General features: G+C 40.6%; 1 protein-coding gene across 2 annotated transcripts in view; it reads right to left on the bottom strand.

Moving 5' to 3' along the window:
• The window catches only part of KIAA1328 (KIAA1328 ortholog), a 171894-nt gene that overhangs the window by 99894 nt on the left and 55298 nt on the right, over nt 1–16702 (bottom strand). For both annotated transcript variants that reach the window (XM_039566615.1, XM_039566616.1), the window contains one exon: nt 3315–3442. In XM_039566615.1, coding sequence (XP_039422549.1) covers nt 3315–3442 — 128 coding nt within the window. The remainder of the gene's footprint in view (nt 1–3314; nt 3443–16702) is intronic.

The raw sequence follows: 16702 nt of genomic DNA, 5'->3' as shown, positions 1-16702 counted from the left end.
CTGATTATTGACTCCATGAGAGTTCTGACTTAAATCATCTTACCACCATCTTCCCAGCAATTTTATTTCACTACTACCAGGATGCTTCTTCACATTTTGAGGGCTGACTTTCATTATAATGAAGCAATATTAGCTAAGGGAAAAACATGGTTTCAGAGTTACTGCTATCGTTAGGTGATACTAAAACAGACAAAAATAGAAGTCCACACCAAAGCATCAGCATTAGTTCAGTACAGCTACAAACCAGGGCTGCATTTCAGCCACATGCACACAGCTACTGCAGTCGTTTACATCCTATAGAACTCCACCTCTTTTTACAACGATGCCATCGATGTTTCATAATGCTGCAGTTCTCTTTACTTGTTAATTATCTTATCCTGACAGAAAACCCGGCACTTAAACACTGAAAGGAGATGTTTTCAAATACCTATCTAAGCCCAGGGGAAAGTGGTAGCTCATGATCAGCATTATGGTAGGGTAAGAATGAGGGAGACAGGCACGTGAAAGCAGAAGCAGGAGGTGTTAAGATATAGGTGTAGCTCTAGAAATTACTCCAAACAAGTAAGGAAAACGAACAGAAACAAGAAAGAACAGCTCAAAATAGGCAGAACAAAGAAGTGCTTCATTACAGATTACAACTGTGCTGTCCAAGGTTTCTGCAAGACATGGGAAAATCGGAACAACATCGCACATGGAAATACAGACACCCCAGTAAGATCAGCAGTGTCCTAAAACAGGAAACTTTGATTATGTCTCCTAGACAGTTCTCTGAGGACAAAACTATGTAGCAAACTAGTTGTCTTTCTTTAAACACAGACAAATCCAGGATTTCTTCAACTCAGACAAAAACGAGCAAGGAAAATATTTCAAATGCATCTGGATTCAAACAAAACTCAGGAAGACTTTCATTAGCCTAATATTTCAGTAAGGTGGCTATTGTAAAAGTCCACCTTAAAACAGAAAAAGCTTCAGCGGGGCAATAAGAACTGGCATGGGCAGCAGTCGGAACAGCAGGAAAGTGTTCTGGGTCTGTCCTCTTCCAATTCTTTCCTCTCAAAAATCCCTCCCCTGTTGTGTTTCCCCTGGGACAGACCCCATCCAGGCAGACAGAACAACGCCGGCCTGAACTACTGTGTTAAGACAACACTGAAATAGAACAAAGAGACCCATCAGGACAGTGAGAGCTCATAGTTCAGGTATTAAAAGATGTGTGAAAATAACAGGTAAGTCCATCAAGAAGCAGCCCAGTGACCTTTCTTGGGTTTCGAAAGCTATCCCATGAAGGAGTGAGTGAGGAAAAGAACGGACAGAGTGGTGCAGTCTTGCTCACCTCTCCACAGTTTCTGAGCTGTGAGGAGAAACAGCACAAAGTGCTTGTTTGGGTGAAAAACGGTAACCATTTATAGAGCCAAATGAAAAGAACGAGAAAATTAAAGAGGAAGGCTAGAAACATCAGAAACATTTTGCATGCTACAAGAAAAACCAGTTGAAGCATGTTTTGACAGGTTTTAATCTATACCTACAAAGCTTTGCACGCAACAAGAGGACCAGGGTAATTTCAGACTTGCTAGGCTGGAGCTGTAGAGTATGTAACTATAAATGAAATTTCAAGGCAAACCTCGATATAATATCTGAATTTGCATTTGTGGACAAAAGTACCTGTAAGTATAGAGAAAAGAAATAATGGAATCAAAGATGAGCTTGATAAAACCTCACACATGAAACCAGAAAACAACTTTAAAGAATTCTCTTTGTATATACTGATAGAGTGATTAGGAAGACAGAAGAACAAGAGGAGATGAACGTGGATTGTTGAACCGATTTGACAGTCAGGGGGCTAAAGGTTTCCTATTATCTGCTTCCATGCTTTTGTTCTGTAGATGTGATGACACCGGATCCCTCAATACAAAGGTCTAACCTAGTATAGGATAAATGTATTTGAAGCTGAAAGACTAGAGATGAAACACTCAGGCCAAAACCAGAAGGAAGGATTGGCATCACCCAAAACACAGCTGCCACAGTGCTGTTGGACTACATGGACTCCTCTGGACAATTTTCCATGGAGATCCCCAGCAAGCTGCATACCGTACAAGCAACAACACAGACATCACCCATTCTGGGAGGAGGATATTCTTGTTTTGGACTCAATGCCATCACAAAAATGGATGGCAGATATAAACACAAAAGAATAGAAATGAAATGTTTACAAAAGATTAAAAGCCTGACAACCAGCTCAATGTCTAACAATGTTGGACAAAAAAAAAAAAAAAGCTAAGAAAACCCTAAAAAAACCACATCATCAGGACAAAAAAACCCCACTCCTGATGACAATGAAGTCAGAGTATTACTACCTGCTTCCTGAAGAGAATCAAAAGACTCTTTCCTGCACAGTCTCCTGAGAAGCAGGATCTGCTGTATAATTCTCACAGCAGGGAACCACTGAGACGCCAGAATCAGGCCTCCTTTTGGATACTCTGTGCTGATGACTTTACTTCTAGCCCTGTTATAAATAAGCCTTTTAGACTGTTCCAGCAGAAGAGAGGATCAAGGGCATAACCTCTACAAAAAGGCATGGTCTTAATGTAAGATGGATTCTGGAGATCTGCAGATGGAAGCTGCTACCAGCGAACAGCAAGCAAGAACATGGGGTAGAGCACTTGCATAGGCAGTCTTCTCTTCCAGGGTATGATCTGCCATCAGCAGGGATGCAAACCGAGCACCTACCTACCAGAAAAAAATTTCAAGCAACCATGTTCTCGAGGTTTTGGGCACCTACATCAGAGAAACAGTTTACCACTTAATTTAACACGTATCCCCTAGCCAACGTTTTCTGGTTTTAACTGCATATAGAACTATAGGTCTTCTATAAATAGCTCAAATGAGATGAGCTGCTTTACGGACTTGAGAAAGCTTTTATTGACCAAATACATCATCTGTAATGCCCTTTTCAATCATCAAAAGCCACAATGTGAAAGGCTATATCTTCAGTGACTGTGATTATTTTCCTGTTTAAATAACAGAACAGAAAACAGAAGAGCATCTTAACTTTTTCCTTGGCAAAGGTGTGGGTTCCCATGATTCTTACTCCATTACAACATGGTCAATTAACTTCACCTATATTATTGACCCAAAAGTTGTGGGGGTTTTTTTGTTTGTTTTCCTGCAATCCGTGTATTAAGGGAAGGACTCACAGGAAACCAATCACAAAATAGGATTCAATACTTTATGATGCAAGATAATACACTTACAGCAACAAAAAGATGTTTTGACTAAGTCATTGAAAGAAAAAAAGGAGATGGCAAAAGAGAGCTTACCTTCTGCTCCTTTTCCTTGGCAGCACTGAGTTCAGAAAGGGAGTGTGATAGCTTTTCTTGCTGCTCAGCCAGGTACTTCTGATAGAGGCTCAAAAGTTCTTGGCATTCTCTATACTGCTGCTGCAGAGGTGAGACATCAGAAGTTAAGGGAAAAACACTCTTTAGCAAACAGTTATAGCCAAATATATACCAACTTACTCTGTGTAAATCTGATTTAGATCCATAACAGTTCAATTTAAAAACAGATACCGTGGGTTTAAGTAGCGCCTAATGATGATAAATCTGCTTAGAGATGAATGTTCAAGTACAACCTTCTTTCTACTCAGAGTGGAAAAAGAAGAATTGCACCAAATTCTTTTATCATCGGAAAAGGGACAGCAGCAGGAGGCAGGTGATGACATTGTTTCAGCTGGAACAACTACAAGCCTCTGATTCATATTCAGCAAAGCCAGCCATTACAAGTGTTTATTTATAAATAAATAAATAGCCAGCCAAGTAAGTAAATAGTCCATTTTTAAGCACAGACATCGATTCACAAGCCCACATACCCAAATCTAATCTCTTTGCTTGAGCACCAGTGGCTCAAAACCCCACAGTCACAGATGCAGTGCTACAGGCCTTTTACAGACCAGCAATAATTTTTGGACAGTAATCTGGAGAAGCAGCAACTTTGGTGTTTGCAAGGATATTAGCAACAGTGTCCTGCCTTGCTTGCAGCATTGAAATTCCAACAGGAGATAAATCTGCTCTTCACCTGTCATTGTGTAATTCCCTCCCTTGCTCATGTAGCATGGTAAACCATTTATGCTCCCTCTCTCCCCCCTCACTTTTAATTATGCATGCAGATGGGATAAGGGCTCGCTGTCCAAAGAGATTACTCTGAATAAATACTTTAATAACAAGTCACTGCAATTAAGGTAGGGAACAAAAACTTCTTCAATCTATAAAACGGTGTTGAGTTACAGATTTCCTTAACATTTTTATGATCTAATCATTGCTTCTGGGCAAATTCATGTTGCAATCACTTTTGCCAATCATGGCTGCATAAATAACTCACTGCTTTGTTATTCCCTGTTATGACCCTAAGGGGGTTTTTTTTGGTTCAGTTTTGTTGCCTTTCCTTCCCTCCCCCCCCCACCCCCCTTTATTCTTTTTCCAGGACGGGTGGCCTTGCCAAGGCTTCATTTTTGTTGTTGTTTGGTTGGTTTTCTTTCCTTTAAATAAAAGGCTACAGAGAGAATAAGCAAAACATTTTAGGAAGGAATGGAAGGTTAATAAACCCCAATGTTGAAATCAATCAGGAGAGCTCTCATAACACCTTTGCTAAGCACCTGGAAATATGGGAGGGTACAAACAATGGTCTTAACAAGCTAATTGCATTCCAGAGCCAGCCTGCCTGAAGCCAGAGCTGTTTTACATTTCAGTTCATTTCGTCAGAGAGCACCAAAAGGCTGAAGTGATTTGTGGTGGTCTCAGGAGTCTCTGCCAGCTATGATGTATATAAAAGGAATTTTTTATTCCAGTTGTAACCATAGGCAGTAATGTTTATAGTAGGTGAACATATTAGCCTGGACGCAGGGCATGAATTTTACTTTAGCAAAAGCCAGTTCATTTATACAGCCTAAGAGTTAAATGTCGGTATTTGAAGACAAATTATAGGGAAATTCATTTAAACCCATGTTATGTGGCAGAATATAAAAACGGACAGTCCTATCTATCTTTATCAATTTTTTACAGCCCTCTTAATTCACTTTGCTTCCAGCAACCCCTTCCCCACAAAACAGATTTTGCCCTCTCCTCCCTCCAGCTAGCACACTGCTGGCACCAGGAATGAGTACCCTGAACAGCCTTGGGGCACACAAGTGATGGCCAGGCAGCCACCCTCACTCTTGCCACAGTGTTAGTGTCAGTCCTACTGGAAAGCCAGGCAAGACTGCCCCTCACTCCCAAGCACCATTAAAAAGATGCCCCATTTGTGCTTCACAGACTGCAGAGCCGTCACTGTACACACGATGTGCATGTGACTGCCGTCACTGTACACCTTCTGCATGTGACTGCCAAATTCATTTAAAACACGACAAGCAAAATTAACATCAGCAAAGTATGCAAGCAAATCCTGATTGTCCAAGGGCCAGTTATGCAGTCATGAGTGGGAAGGGCAATAACTCACAAGCTTGAATGGCAGATGCCCCTGAAATTCTTGTGACATTTGGTCAGCCACAGTAAAACTTGGTGCATTAGAAGATTAAAACCTTGTTCATTCACACAATCACTCTACATTAAGTAAAGTATTGTTACAGCCACCACAGTCTAAGAGTTTAAAGCCCTGCTTTGCTTACTAAGTAAACATGAAGCTTTGAATATGAAAAAAGAATTCATTTGTTTAAGACATATGCAGAATAGCTGAAAGTATGGCAATTCTCAAAAATGTGCTGGTACATTTACTGCAGAATGTGTTCTTTACGGAAAAAAAAAAAAGAAAGCCTTAATATTAGACCTTACTACCTCATTCTATTGAATTTTTTGCTAAAAGCAGCAAGATGATCTCTTTTTTTCTCCTACAAATTAGGCGGGCAATACACAACACTGCCACAAAAACATTTAAGTCATTCAGATATAATAAGGTCATGCATCTACTAAGGCAATATAGTCTTTGGACAAATATATACGTTATGATAAATATGTTCATAATCTGCTTTAAAAAAAATGTTGTAAGTTTGAAAAAACAGTATATATAGTCCTATAAATTTGCATTCCAAAAAAAGTAATACACCTAAATGCATACATTAGGTAATTCTTCATGTGTTCAGGAGCACAAATATTGGATTTGCGAGATGCTAGTTACCTGGGAGAAGTGGTACTTGGCATTTCACTGAACAGTAGTTTTATGTCCAGGAAATATGCATCTGAATGCATTAGAGTAATACTTTTTATGCAGTTTATTAGTAAAGTATTAAGGTTGTATGTGGAGGGGGGGAACAAAAAAAAAAATCAAAATTAGAAATGCAAAGGTTAGGATTTCAACAGCCACATTTACGTGCCATACTGCAAGTACTACATATTTTATAGAATAAATTAGTTAATTTTTTCACTGAATGTAAATCAAAGAACTAAGAGCTCATTTGTGGCTCTTAAGAGATAATAACCTCAGTGGAGATGGTTGGCTTTGAGAAGAGGGGCTGCCAGCACACAGTGGTGACACGTTTACAGAAGCCAGGGATGGATATCCAGGGAGCCAGGCAAAGAGCTTTTCCTTCGGGGTGAAGCTTCACAAGAAGGTACAACCAACTTCATGTTCAACTGCTTCCAAAGATACTCTCCCACTCGCTCCTTCCACCCACACCAGCTCTGCAGCCACCCCAGACCCCTCACTATGGGCCTGAGCAAACTGACCCAGCAAGGGAAAGGGATGGCCAGGCACAAGATCCAGCATGAGGCAAGCAGAGGGAGTGGGAGCTGGGAGCAGAGGACACCTCTTCCAGCAAGAGGCACCAGTCTGGGAATATTTATCCATCTTGCAAAGTCTCAACCCTACCCTTCCTTCAGTTCCATTCTTAATCCTCAGGCTTTAAGGCTCCATGGCTACATCAAGTACTCACAGCTTACCCCTTGCTGAAATACTGCCAGCCTCCCACAGGCTGAGGTAGAACAAACAGCTGCAGTTCCTGCTTCCCCAGAAACTGGGAGGGAAAGGGCCTGTCTCTAGCACACCCACTGACCTCCTGCACTGTTCCCACTCCACTGTTTCCACTCCCACTTTGAATATAAGTGAATATACAATTAAAATCTGAAATGTTTTAGTGTAGAGCATCCAGCATCTACCTAAGAAGCTCTTGAATTCTACACATCAGCGTCCACATCCTTCTGCAAGCAACATTCATGCTACAGCAATTCAAACAACTGCTGGTCTCTTCAGGTCCAGGTTTCCAAATGAAGCCAACACCAGGCTACTCCATGAGGACTATTTACCAAAATTCTGCTTTTCTTGTATCACTTTCTGTAAGAGGGAAAAAGACAACCGGGCCCGAAGACAGAGAATCTTCTCCTTAGAAAGACTTCTTTGGGGGCCTTTATCATTTAAGAAGAAATGTTTAGTTTTATCTCACTTTATTTAAAAAATATATAAATTTAAAGCAGCTTCTGATCACAGCAAACTGAGGCTGGAAAAAACTTTTCTAGAAGCTACTAGCAAGGGAAGAGAACACAGCTAACGAGATTCTTTGCAATCAATCTAGTAACAAAGGCCCTTCTGTATTTTCAGAGTGTTTGTGAGAACTCACCACCTAGTGACACTTTCCTCACTGGTTTGCCAAGAGCATTTTCGGGTCAGGCAGTAGCTCTATTGTTCCCTTTTTACACATGGGAAAACTGTGTCACAGGGAGTCTTTGGGCATGTCTGAGCACACAGGTGCAGCCCAGCAGCCACACGCTCCAGAAGCCAGCTCCAGGACACAGGTCTTGCAGCTGCAGGGTAAGTTAGCACAGTTTAGGCACAGCACTAACAGACTAGATTCATCTTGCACCTGATTAGCTCAGAGTTTGCCTGCATTCACCCATGCATAAAAGCCCTAACAGACCTCCCAAGCATCAAACAAGATGCCCAGTGATGACTCATTCCTGTAGTCCCTGACTGTAGCTTCAGCTTGGACTCTCCTCTCACTCAGGGCTACATTCTCTGATCCACGGCCAGAAGAGAACACAGGAGATGAATCTCATCTTCAGCCACAAGATGCTGCAGTCCCATCAGTCCCCATATCCAATGGAAGATTCTCTAGAGACTCAGAGCTATTACAGAGATATGCAAAGATAAATAAAGCAATCAAAGGAAAGAAAAAGTCAAACGCACACAAATTGGATCGGAATTTAAATCAGACAGCATTAATGTGAACTTTGTGGTAGAGATACAAGAAACTTTCAGTGATGTGATGAAGAAAGTTTTTTGGGATCTGCAACCATGACCCAGTAGCCACAAAACACTGGTCTTTTTAAATTTCTGCTTAAGGACATGCATCTAGAAACCCGACTAGTTATCATCATGTTGGCAGTTTCAGCAAAGACTTAACTCTCTTCACTGCCTCAGGTAGTCCCTTGAAGACAAATGCTGTGATAAAAACTAGACAAGGAAGGAGATGCTGAGGCAATGTCACTGACAGTGGGTTGATGAAGCTACACTGAGCACTGAGATGTTTTTGGTCTCCCAAGAAAAATCTACTCAGATAAATTGCAGGCAGAACTGAGCTTGTCTGCATGCTCTCCAAGCAGGTGCGTGTGCCAGACCCATTCAAGGAGCCATGCACAGTCCCAGCAGCACAGCATCAAGCACCACGTGCCTGCTTTAACTTACCTTGCTTCGATGTTTTTGTGGGGTTTGTTTGGGGTTTAGAGTCTTTTTGGCAGCAACAGCAACACTACACCACTTCCAGAATGCAGCTGGCCTGTGCTTGGCACTTGAAGAATGTCACAGCAAGCTCACAGCTGTTTAACAGACACACCACTGCATCCATAACTTTGGCACCATGTACTACAAAATTTCACTGTACAGTTACTCAGTAGTCCAAAAACTACTTTAAAGAATGCTGCAAGAGTAAGAAAGCATTTCATCAAACTCAGGCAAAGCCCAAGACCCATGTAGCTGGGTCCCCAAACTATGCTATCCCTGTAGCTACAACTAAGGATCAAGCTACATCTAAACATTCATAGTACAAGGGAACCTAATTATAGTCTGCAGAGCCCCAAACACCCACAACAAATTCCACTACAAGTGTGCTCAGCTTGAACGGACCCACATTTTTTTTTCATGCATCACCCAAGCATGTATTTTTCACAGTATTTTGACACATGAAGCAATGGGGTTCATTTTCTGCCTTAATATTTTGCATATCAATAGGAGAGAGATACTGTGCCTTTTGGGAAAGAAGCAATACGTATGTCATTCTGATTTCCACCTGCAGGCTTTTTTCTTCCTAACCAAAGAAAGGATTAAAATAATGCAGCTTCAACTACTTACATATGAAAAGTCATATGAATAAAAATAAACTGCTGGTATTAATGAATTAACATGTAAAAGGAACACTTTCAAATATAAACTAAGATATTCTAAGCTCTTTCCTTTGGCATTTAACAATTACATACTTCATTGGAAGCTGACCCACATTTAATTTTAAACTACTGCTTGTGTTTAATACATACAGTCCTGTGCTTTGACAATCTCATCTCAGAAGAGCAACAGGACTACATTTTGGAAATCAGACTATCCAGGCACGGATCAAAGTCAACCCTAACATGTTTCTTCTGCCTTTAAAATTAAGAGAAATAAAATGAGTGGTTTGACTCTATGTGAATCATTGTTCTGAGAAAGGGTAGAGACTAGTAACTTCTATGAAAGTTTATTATCTAAACTCTGAAGTTGCTGCAAAGACTGAAGGTAATAAAATGTTTTATGAACAACTTCACTTCGCTCATTCTTATATAACTGAGTTTATGTGGACTCCCTGGCACAGTGATGCTAAGAACCTGTAGGGAACTTTCTGCACATCCACTTTTCGATGTATTAAAGAAATCATCTGGTGAGAGTCTGAACCTTATGAGCCTTCAATTCAAAACACAATTTCCTTCTGATCCAAATGCCTTAGGAAGCACAATTCTGAAAACACTATAAAGAAGCAAGTCACATACAATAAGATTGGAGTGATCTCCAATCTGAAGCCCAGCAGTTACATTTTAATTTACACTTGAATATTTTAATGTTGTTATCCAGTCAGTAAATTAACTCAAGATGCAAGAATAAAAAGGGAAGATGCATAGGGAAAAGGTCAGAAGGTCCACAAAAGTTAAGAACTTCACTCCTGTTTGAAGCATCAGCATTATGTTGTTGAATGCCACAGCTCTCATATAAAGGAATTGCTTAATACATTCCCATTCTGTTTGAAGGGAAATTAAATTTACATTCTTTGGGAATATGGTATTGTAATTAGTTCATGACTTGATTACACTTTGAAGTGAGCTGAGACTGCATATGGTGCATACAAATTAGTTAAGTTATGGTTACCTACCTACAGAAAAGCTACTGAGTTAAGAAAGTTAGGGACAAAGCCAGGGCGGTCCTTTGGAGCTTTCACAAAGCACATGTAAAACTTCAAATTCAAATCTAGTCTCTGGACTCACAGATGTCAGGTGTGAACAGAAATAAAAAACACAGTGTCCTAAACAGCTGAAGAGTTGTTTTCAAAAAATAATCTTTCCATTTCCATTTCTACAGCACCTGTAGAGCCACTGTTAAAACTGATCCTGAAGAAAAAGCAGTAAAGAAAAAACTTCCTACCCTGGTTAAATTCACCAGTATGATTTATCCAAGTACTTGTAATTTTGTAATTTCTTTTATAGACAGCCTAAGTTTTATATCATCTACCAAGATGCTCTGCTCCACACAGATGATGAAATTCCCAAGTTCGCTTTAACGCTCTGGAAAATATTGAGATGCACAATACAAATATAGTGCATCTAAAATTGGCCAAAGAAAAAGATAGCCCGTATGATTTCATGAGAGCAAGGAAAGCATTTAAACCTAAAACTAATTCCCAATATAGCAGATAAACTCAGAGAAGTCTCTAGCATACTTTCAAAATGCAAAAGCAGTTTAGGGTAGGGGATTTGATCCTATGTATTGAAAATCCTTTCCACAGGATATGCTAATCAAACTGGACAGCTTATCTGCCATGTTCTCTGGTTCAAAGGTGGGTAAGGACAAAAATATCACACGCCATCGTATGCCAACAGATGTGCCTGGATCGATAAATGCAAATACCATCTCAGAGCTCACATTTTCTATTCCAAGTGGAAAGCACATCTCCAGCCTTACCTTCATTACTACAAACAAAAGAATACTTACCAGCAAAGAAAAAAAAATAGAACAAAGATTTATTTTACAGCCTGGCTCTGCAAACAACTTTCTTTTACTGAAAAGGAAGGAAGAACATGACATACAGAAGACAAATTATGCCACTACATATACAGGGAAAACCATGCATTTTAATAATAATGAACATAAGGGATCTGATGAGAGATAAGCTAAAAACCTGAATACACAAAATACAGACCGCACAGATCATCATAACAAGATACAGGTCCTGGCATGGGCCATGAAAATTTTTACTTTTAGCTGAAGAACTGCTATGGCAGGAGATTTTTCTCACTGGCAAGAAGGAATTTGTCAGAACATACTTGCTCCTTTCAGGGGAGCTCTGCCAATGACTATAGTGACTTTCAGAATTTAAAGACTTCCTTTGGCATTTGCTTAAACGGCACAGCTACCCAGACTCTTCCACTGGAAACTGCGAAGGAACTTGTTACTTATGTATTTGTCTACCCACCAGTAAATGTACCATGCATTTTTTATGGAAGAAAGGAGCCTGGAGATTCAGACATACACAATTTCTGTGCGAAACAGTCCCAGCACCTGAGAACAACTCCACACATTTCATCATGTACGAGAGAAAATAATCACAACCTGCGCTATGTGAGAACACGAAGCCAAAAGGAGGCATTGTACCTATCACCATCCCACACAAAACCGGCGCTATTTTTCCTTCTACATATTTAGAGCGCAAAATTAAACAAATAAAAGGAACACTGCATAATTTAGCTTTCATTTTCTATCAAATTGCTCATAATTGTAACCATAAAATGATAATACTGTGCCATATGTGCATCTGCAGAGCCGGCAGCGGCACTGACCGGTCCCGGCCGCGCCAAACGTGGGGCTGTGCCGCCACCGTGTGCCCGTCCCGGGTATTGCCGCTCCCGGCGGCGCGCCCGGGCAAACGCTCGGGTTCACTTTCTTACAGAAAAGAGATCGAACGCATCGCTTTGAAACGTGAAAATCCACCGTGCAATCCTCCTGCCACTGTTCTTCCTCAAAATACACTCTCCCCCATCCGCAGAGGCAGTCGCGGCTTTACGTGACATACCCGTCACTGGGAACACTTGCTGATTTAGTTGCAGGCCTTTGTGAGAATTAAAAAAATCTTTCACAGTAGCCACCGTCACCGTTTACACAAAGCCATTTGTCATCTCAGTACTACTAGATATTAAAACAGACATGTTCCTTACTCTAATTTGACAATGGGGCTCCTGGCAGAAGCCTGAGGAGAGATAAGGTGGGAATTGAGGTATCTGAGAAAGGATGCTCCAGCCTCTTATGTTTAGACACAGTAAGAGGAGTTATTTAACAGGATAAATGTGAGCTCGGAATCAGATGCAAGGACAAAAGGGGATGAAGAGGCAAAAGAGAAATGGAATGTAAAAGCTGAACTTACTGAGAGCAGAGCTACACCACCTCCATCTCAATTAAAGAACATGCATATTAAATCAAAAAGATGTCTGCTTTGCAGGGAATGAGAATGTACGATCACAAAAACATCAACTCGTTTTATAACTAAGCTAATCAGGTTTGGTCTTGGTTACTATCAGAATGGGGATCACCTGAGAATACACAGTAGTGTCTGTCTTGTTGCTTCCTTGCAGGAAACAATCAATCATCACTCTTAATTTTATATATTTGATGTCTCTCACAGAACCTTTGCCTTACCCTCAAACACGAATAATGCTGATGGAGAAAAGCAGTCTCTCCTTCAGCCCAGCTCCCACCACCTTCAGAACAACAAAATCCTTGTCTGGGTCCTTACTGGAAAGGAAACCTGGCTGCTAGGGGAAGTTTTTGTTTGCTGCTTCCTAACATGGTTGCCTCTCTGTATCTTCCACAGTGGGCATCAGGTTTGGGTAATTAAACTTTCTTATTTCCTTCTTTTAAACTAGAACATAATCAGACAGCAGCATGCAGACTTTAATCTGACTATTGGCAAATGGTGCAAGAGACAAGATGAAAATCTGTAAATGCTGCTGGACGAAAATAGAAAAAAATAAATACCAGTGAGCCAAGAAACCTTGCCCTTCTTATGGAACTGTCTTCAGTGCTATAGCTATAACAGCACCAAATGTAAAAATCACTGATCATTCTAGATAAATTTTTTTTTCCTTTAAAACTATTGCTATTTTGACAGTCTTTCTAACCCTGTTGGAACACAATCTGTTTGCACGACGCAGATGAGAGAAACACAGTACTCCTTTTCCTAAGACACAGCTGAGGTCAAAACAGACTCCATACCAGCACACTAGTATTAAGGGAGGTGTCCACAAGCCCAAAAAAGGGAAAATATTCCATGATGGAGTGCTGGAAAGATCTTTTCCACCATGTGCTGTACACATTTCTGATAAGTACTTCAAAATGACAAAGGCCTCAGAAAGTTGGTCCTTTCTTGTGAAATCTGGCCTTAAACATGCCAAACTCAGAAGCACTGGTTTCACTGAACTGAGGCCAGTGAAGGAAAGATTTAATAACAGCCTCATTGTAAGGTTCATTGTTGTAGGACTATTTAATATACAAGATTAACACATCTTATCTCCCACTTTCACTCAAACCTATTATACCCCTCGTTAATACATGCACATTTCTACGTCATTTACAGCACTCAGGTCTCAAACAGTATTGCCTGAAACTGGGTGTGTTCTGTGGCTCTTCCTGGTGATAGGCTCAAAACCAAGCCTCACAACTCAAAATTAGAGACATGGGTAGGTAAACAGGGCTGTCTAAAACTGGGAGAAATTTAAAATAAAAATCATTTGTTTTGCCAACACTCTGGATTTCATTTCTTTATTTCAGTTCCCTTACACCCAGACCGTTCACATAAGACAGGAAACTCCTGCCTTCCCCATCTGATGAATAATGGTATCCTTTCCTCCTGACAGTTTGAGTTTACCTATGTAGAAATAGGTAGTGACCCATAGCTTGTCAGATTAAGAGGCATTTAAAAAGTCTTCAGATCTGGATGATCAGAGAAGAAGAGTAAGGTAAGAACAGTACAACACTTTCCCAGATTACATTCCTTTGTGTCCACAGATGCACGAGGGCAGACCAGAACAATGTACCTTAAAATTATATGAAGGGGAGGAAAAGATATCCACCTTTATGTTATCAGTACACCAAAGAGGGTTGGCCCCTATTCTTGCACAAACTGTTATGAGCTTGCAAGCATATCAGGACAGAGAAAATGCACTTGCCCAGCAACCGAGCAGATTCAGGTGTTTACAAGCCCTAGTTCCCCTAAGCTGTGGAACTGCTCTTCACACAAGGCTGCAAATGTTTATAGGGACTCACCTAAACAAGTCCCCAAAAACAACACCACCACCACCACCATCCAGTGTTATCAAACACAGAGAAACATTCTGACTGCAGTTATTAATTACAGGTTTCCAGACATTGTGAGACATTGGGGAGCAGGTATTAGTGTTTGCTTATCCTGACCTTACACTTTGCCACATGCTTGTGGCCACTGACCGTATTTTAACACTGGACTTTAACACAATACAGATGTTTTATGTTCTCATCATACTACAGTTAATAAGTTAAACATTAAAACATTTTAAGAACACTGAAGATACCTCTTCTGCAACCATCTGAGGAGAATTGCTACCCCTTGTACATTGTTAGAAAGCATGTTCACAAAATTCCCTTTCCCTCACACTTTCTGAAGCTACCCTATGATAACAAAAAAGTTTTCAAATCAAGTGGTTAACACTTATTGAAGAGAAAGAAAATTAATGACCTGGAATGATTCTCCTGGGAAGTACTGATAGCAAAGACTTAACTTCCATGGGCCAAATGTACAGCTCCTGGGATTTTTTCTACTGTTATTGGAGATAAAGATGTTTACTCTGGCTGGGTTATTATGTATCAGAAAATGCATCTTGCTGGGACAGGCCAGGGTGACACTGAACCATTCACACTGAACTTCAGGCTTTTAGGAATTGTACATGCTTTCAGGTAAAAAGAGTCATGAGGTTTTGGAAATTGCTACCTCCTGCAAGAAAAAACACTCATCCCTAAATCCTCACATTTAATATCACTAAAAATTAGCTGACATCCTGAAGGTTTTCTTGGCCTCTTACAAGGAGCATACCAAGGTATCCAGCTGATGTGTATGAACCAAGGAAGTCTAAGGGATTGTTGGGGAAGAGAGAAAACATCTCCATAGCTATGACTTTTTTTCCCTCACACTACAGTTCTTCATTCGTCTTAGAGAAATACTGCTATGTGTTAGCCTTGAGGGTATCAGTGCTGGAGGGCTGTTACTCCTGAAGACAGGAACTCCTGAATCTAAACTCAAAAGTGTTCATCAGAAGAAAAAACAGCTGAAAAGAGTTTGCATAAAGACAGTTACTGGCAGCAAGAAAATGATACTTTCAGATATCCTCCTTTCACAGGATTAGTATTTGAGTAAGCAAATAGTTCTTTGGCAAATTCTTTACTTATTGTAATGCAGTCAGAATCACAGTGAGATGACTCCATGCATACAGCCACTGCTGATAACGCAGGGATCACCATGGATGCTTAGAAGAGCTTAGTCAACTCAGGAATGGAACAGGCCTTCTTGTAAAATACATTCCCGTGGTTATAATAAATTTCTGAGCCATCAAACCAAGTATAATAAAAGGAAATGGGAAAAAGATATCAAACACTGAAAGGTTTTATAAAACAGGGGCCTAGAAAAATCAGAGAAATTAGGGGTATCTTCCAGACCAACAGGTGATCAAGGTAACCTGCATACCAGCTTATATGGGAATGCCTATTTCCTGCCAACAAGCAGGAAAGGATAATTAGTGTATGTGAATACCTTGCAAGGGCACAAAAGCACTGAACATTTAATCAGATTTTCTCACTGATAAATACCATGGAGACTGTGGAGGACTAATAGCCCCCAAAGAATTCACTTCTTTAGTGCAGGATTAATTTAGAAGCCAAAACTGCAGCAGAACTGCTAGGTACCTCTCCTTAATTTCAACAGATCAAGGAAACATCCATACCTTTTCCATCTCAAATGGAAACTTACTCCTCCTCCTAACAGCCAGAAACCTTCACTATTGCAGTATCTCACCAGCTCACAGGTATCAACAGACTTATTGTCATCATCCCTGTATGTTCACTCTGCAGGGAAAGTCACATCTGGTATGGGGGAAGCCAAGCTACAGACAAGGTATGTGATTTACAGGACTACACAGAAGTAAGAGAACTCACATGTATCAGACCCAAGAGTGCTTCCACAAGAGCCTGCAGTACCATTCTGTCAGCACCATTCTCTGAACTGTTGCACTCCATGCTGCTGACGTGGCTTTCTGGGCAGCCTCCCCAACAGTCCAATCCCTAGCTAAACCAGGAAAAAGGCATGTGTACTTTCCTCTTTTTTCAAGTTTTCCTGAGTAAGACATTTCATCTAGTCTTGCCTTCCCCTCCCAAGAATTAACATGAGAAAGAACTGAAGCAAAATAGGGACAAA

Source organism: Corvus cornix, chromosome Z, assembly GCF_000738735.6.
Source record: "Corvus cornix cornix isolate S_Up_H32 chromosome Z, ASM73873v5, whole genome shotgun sequence".
NCBI lineage: Eukaryota > Metazoa > Chordata > Aves > Passeriformes > Corvidae > Corvus > Corvus cornix.
Note: the sequence above shows the minus strand (reverse complement) of the source record. Positions and strands in the feature narration are given on the sequence as shown.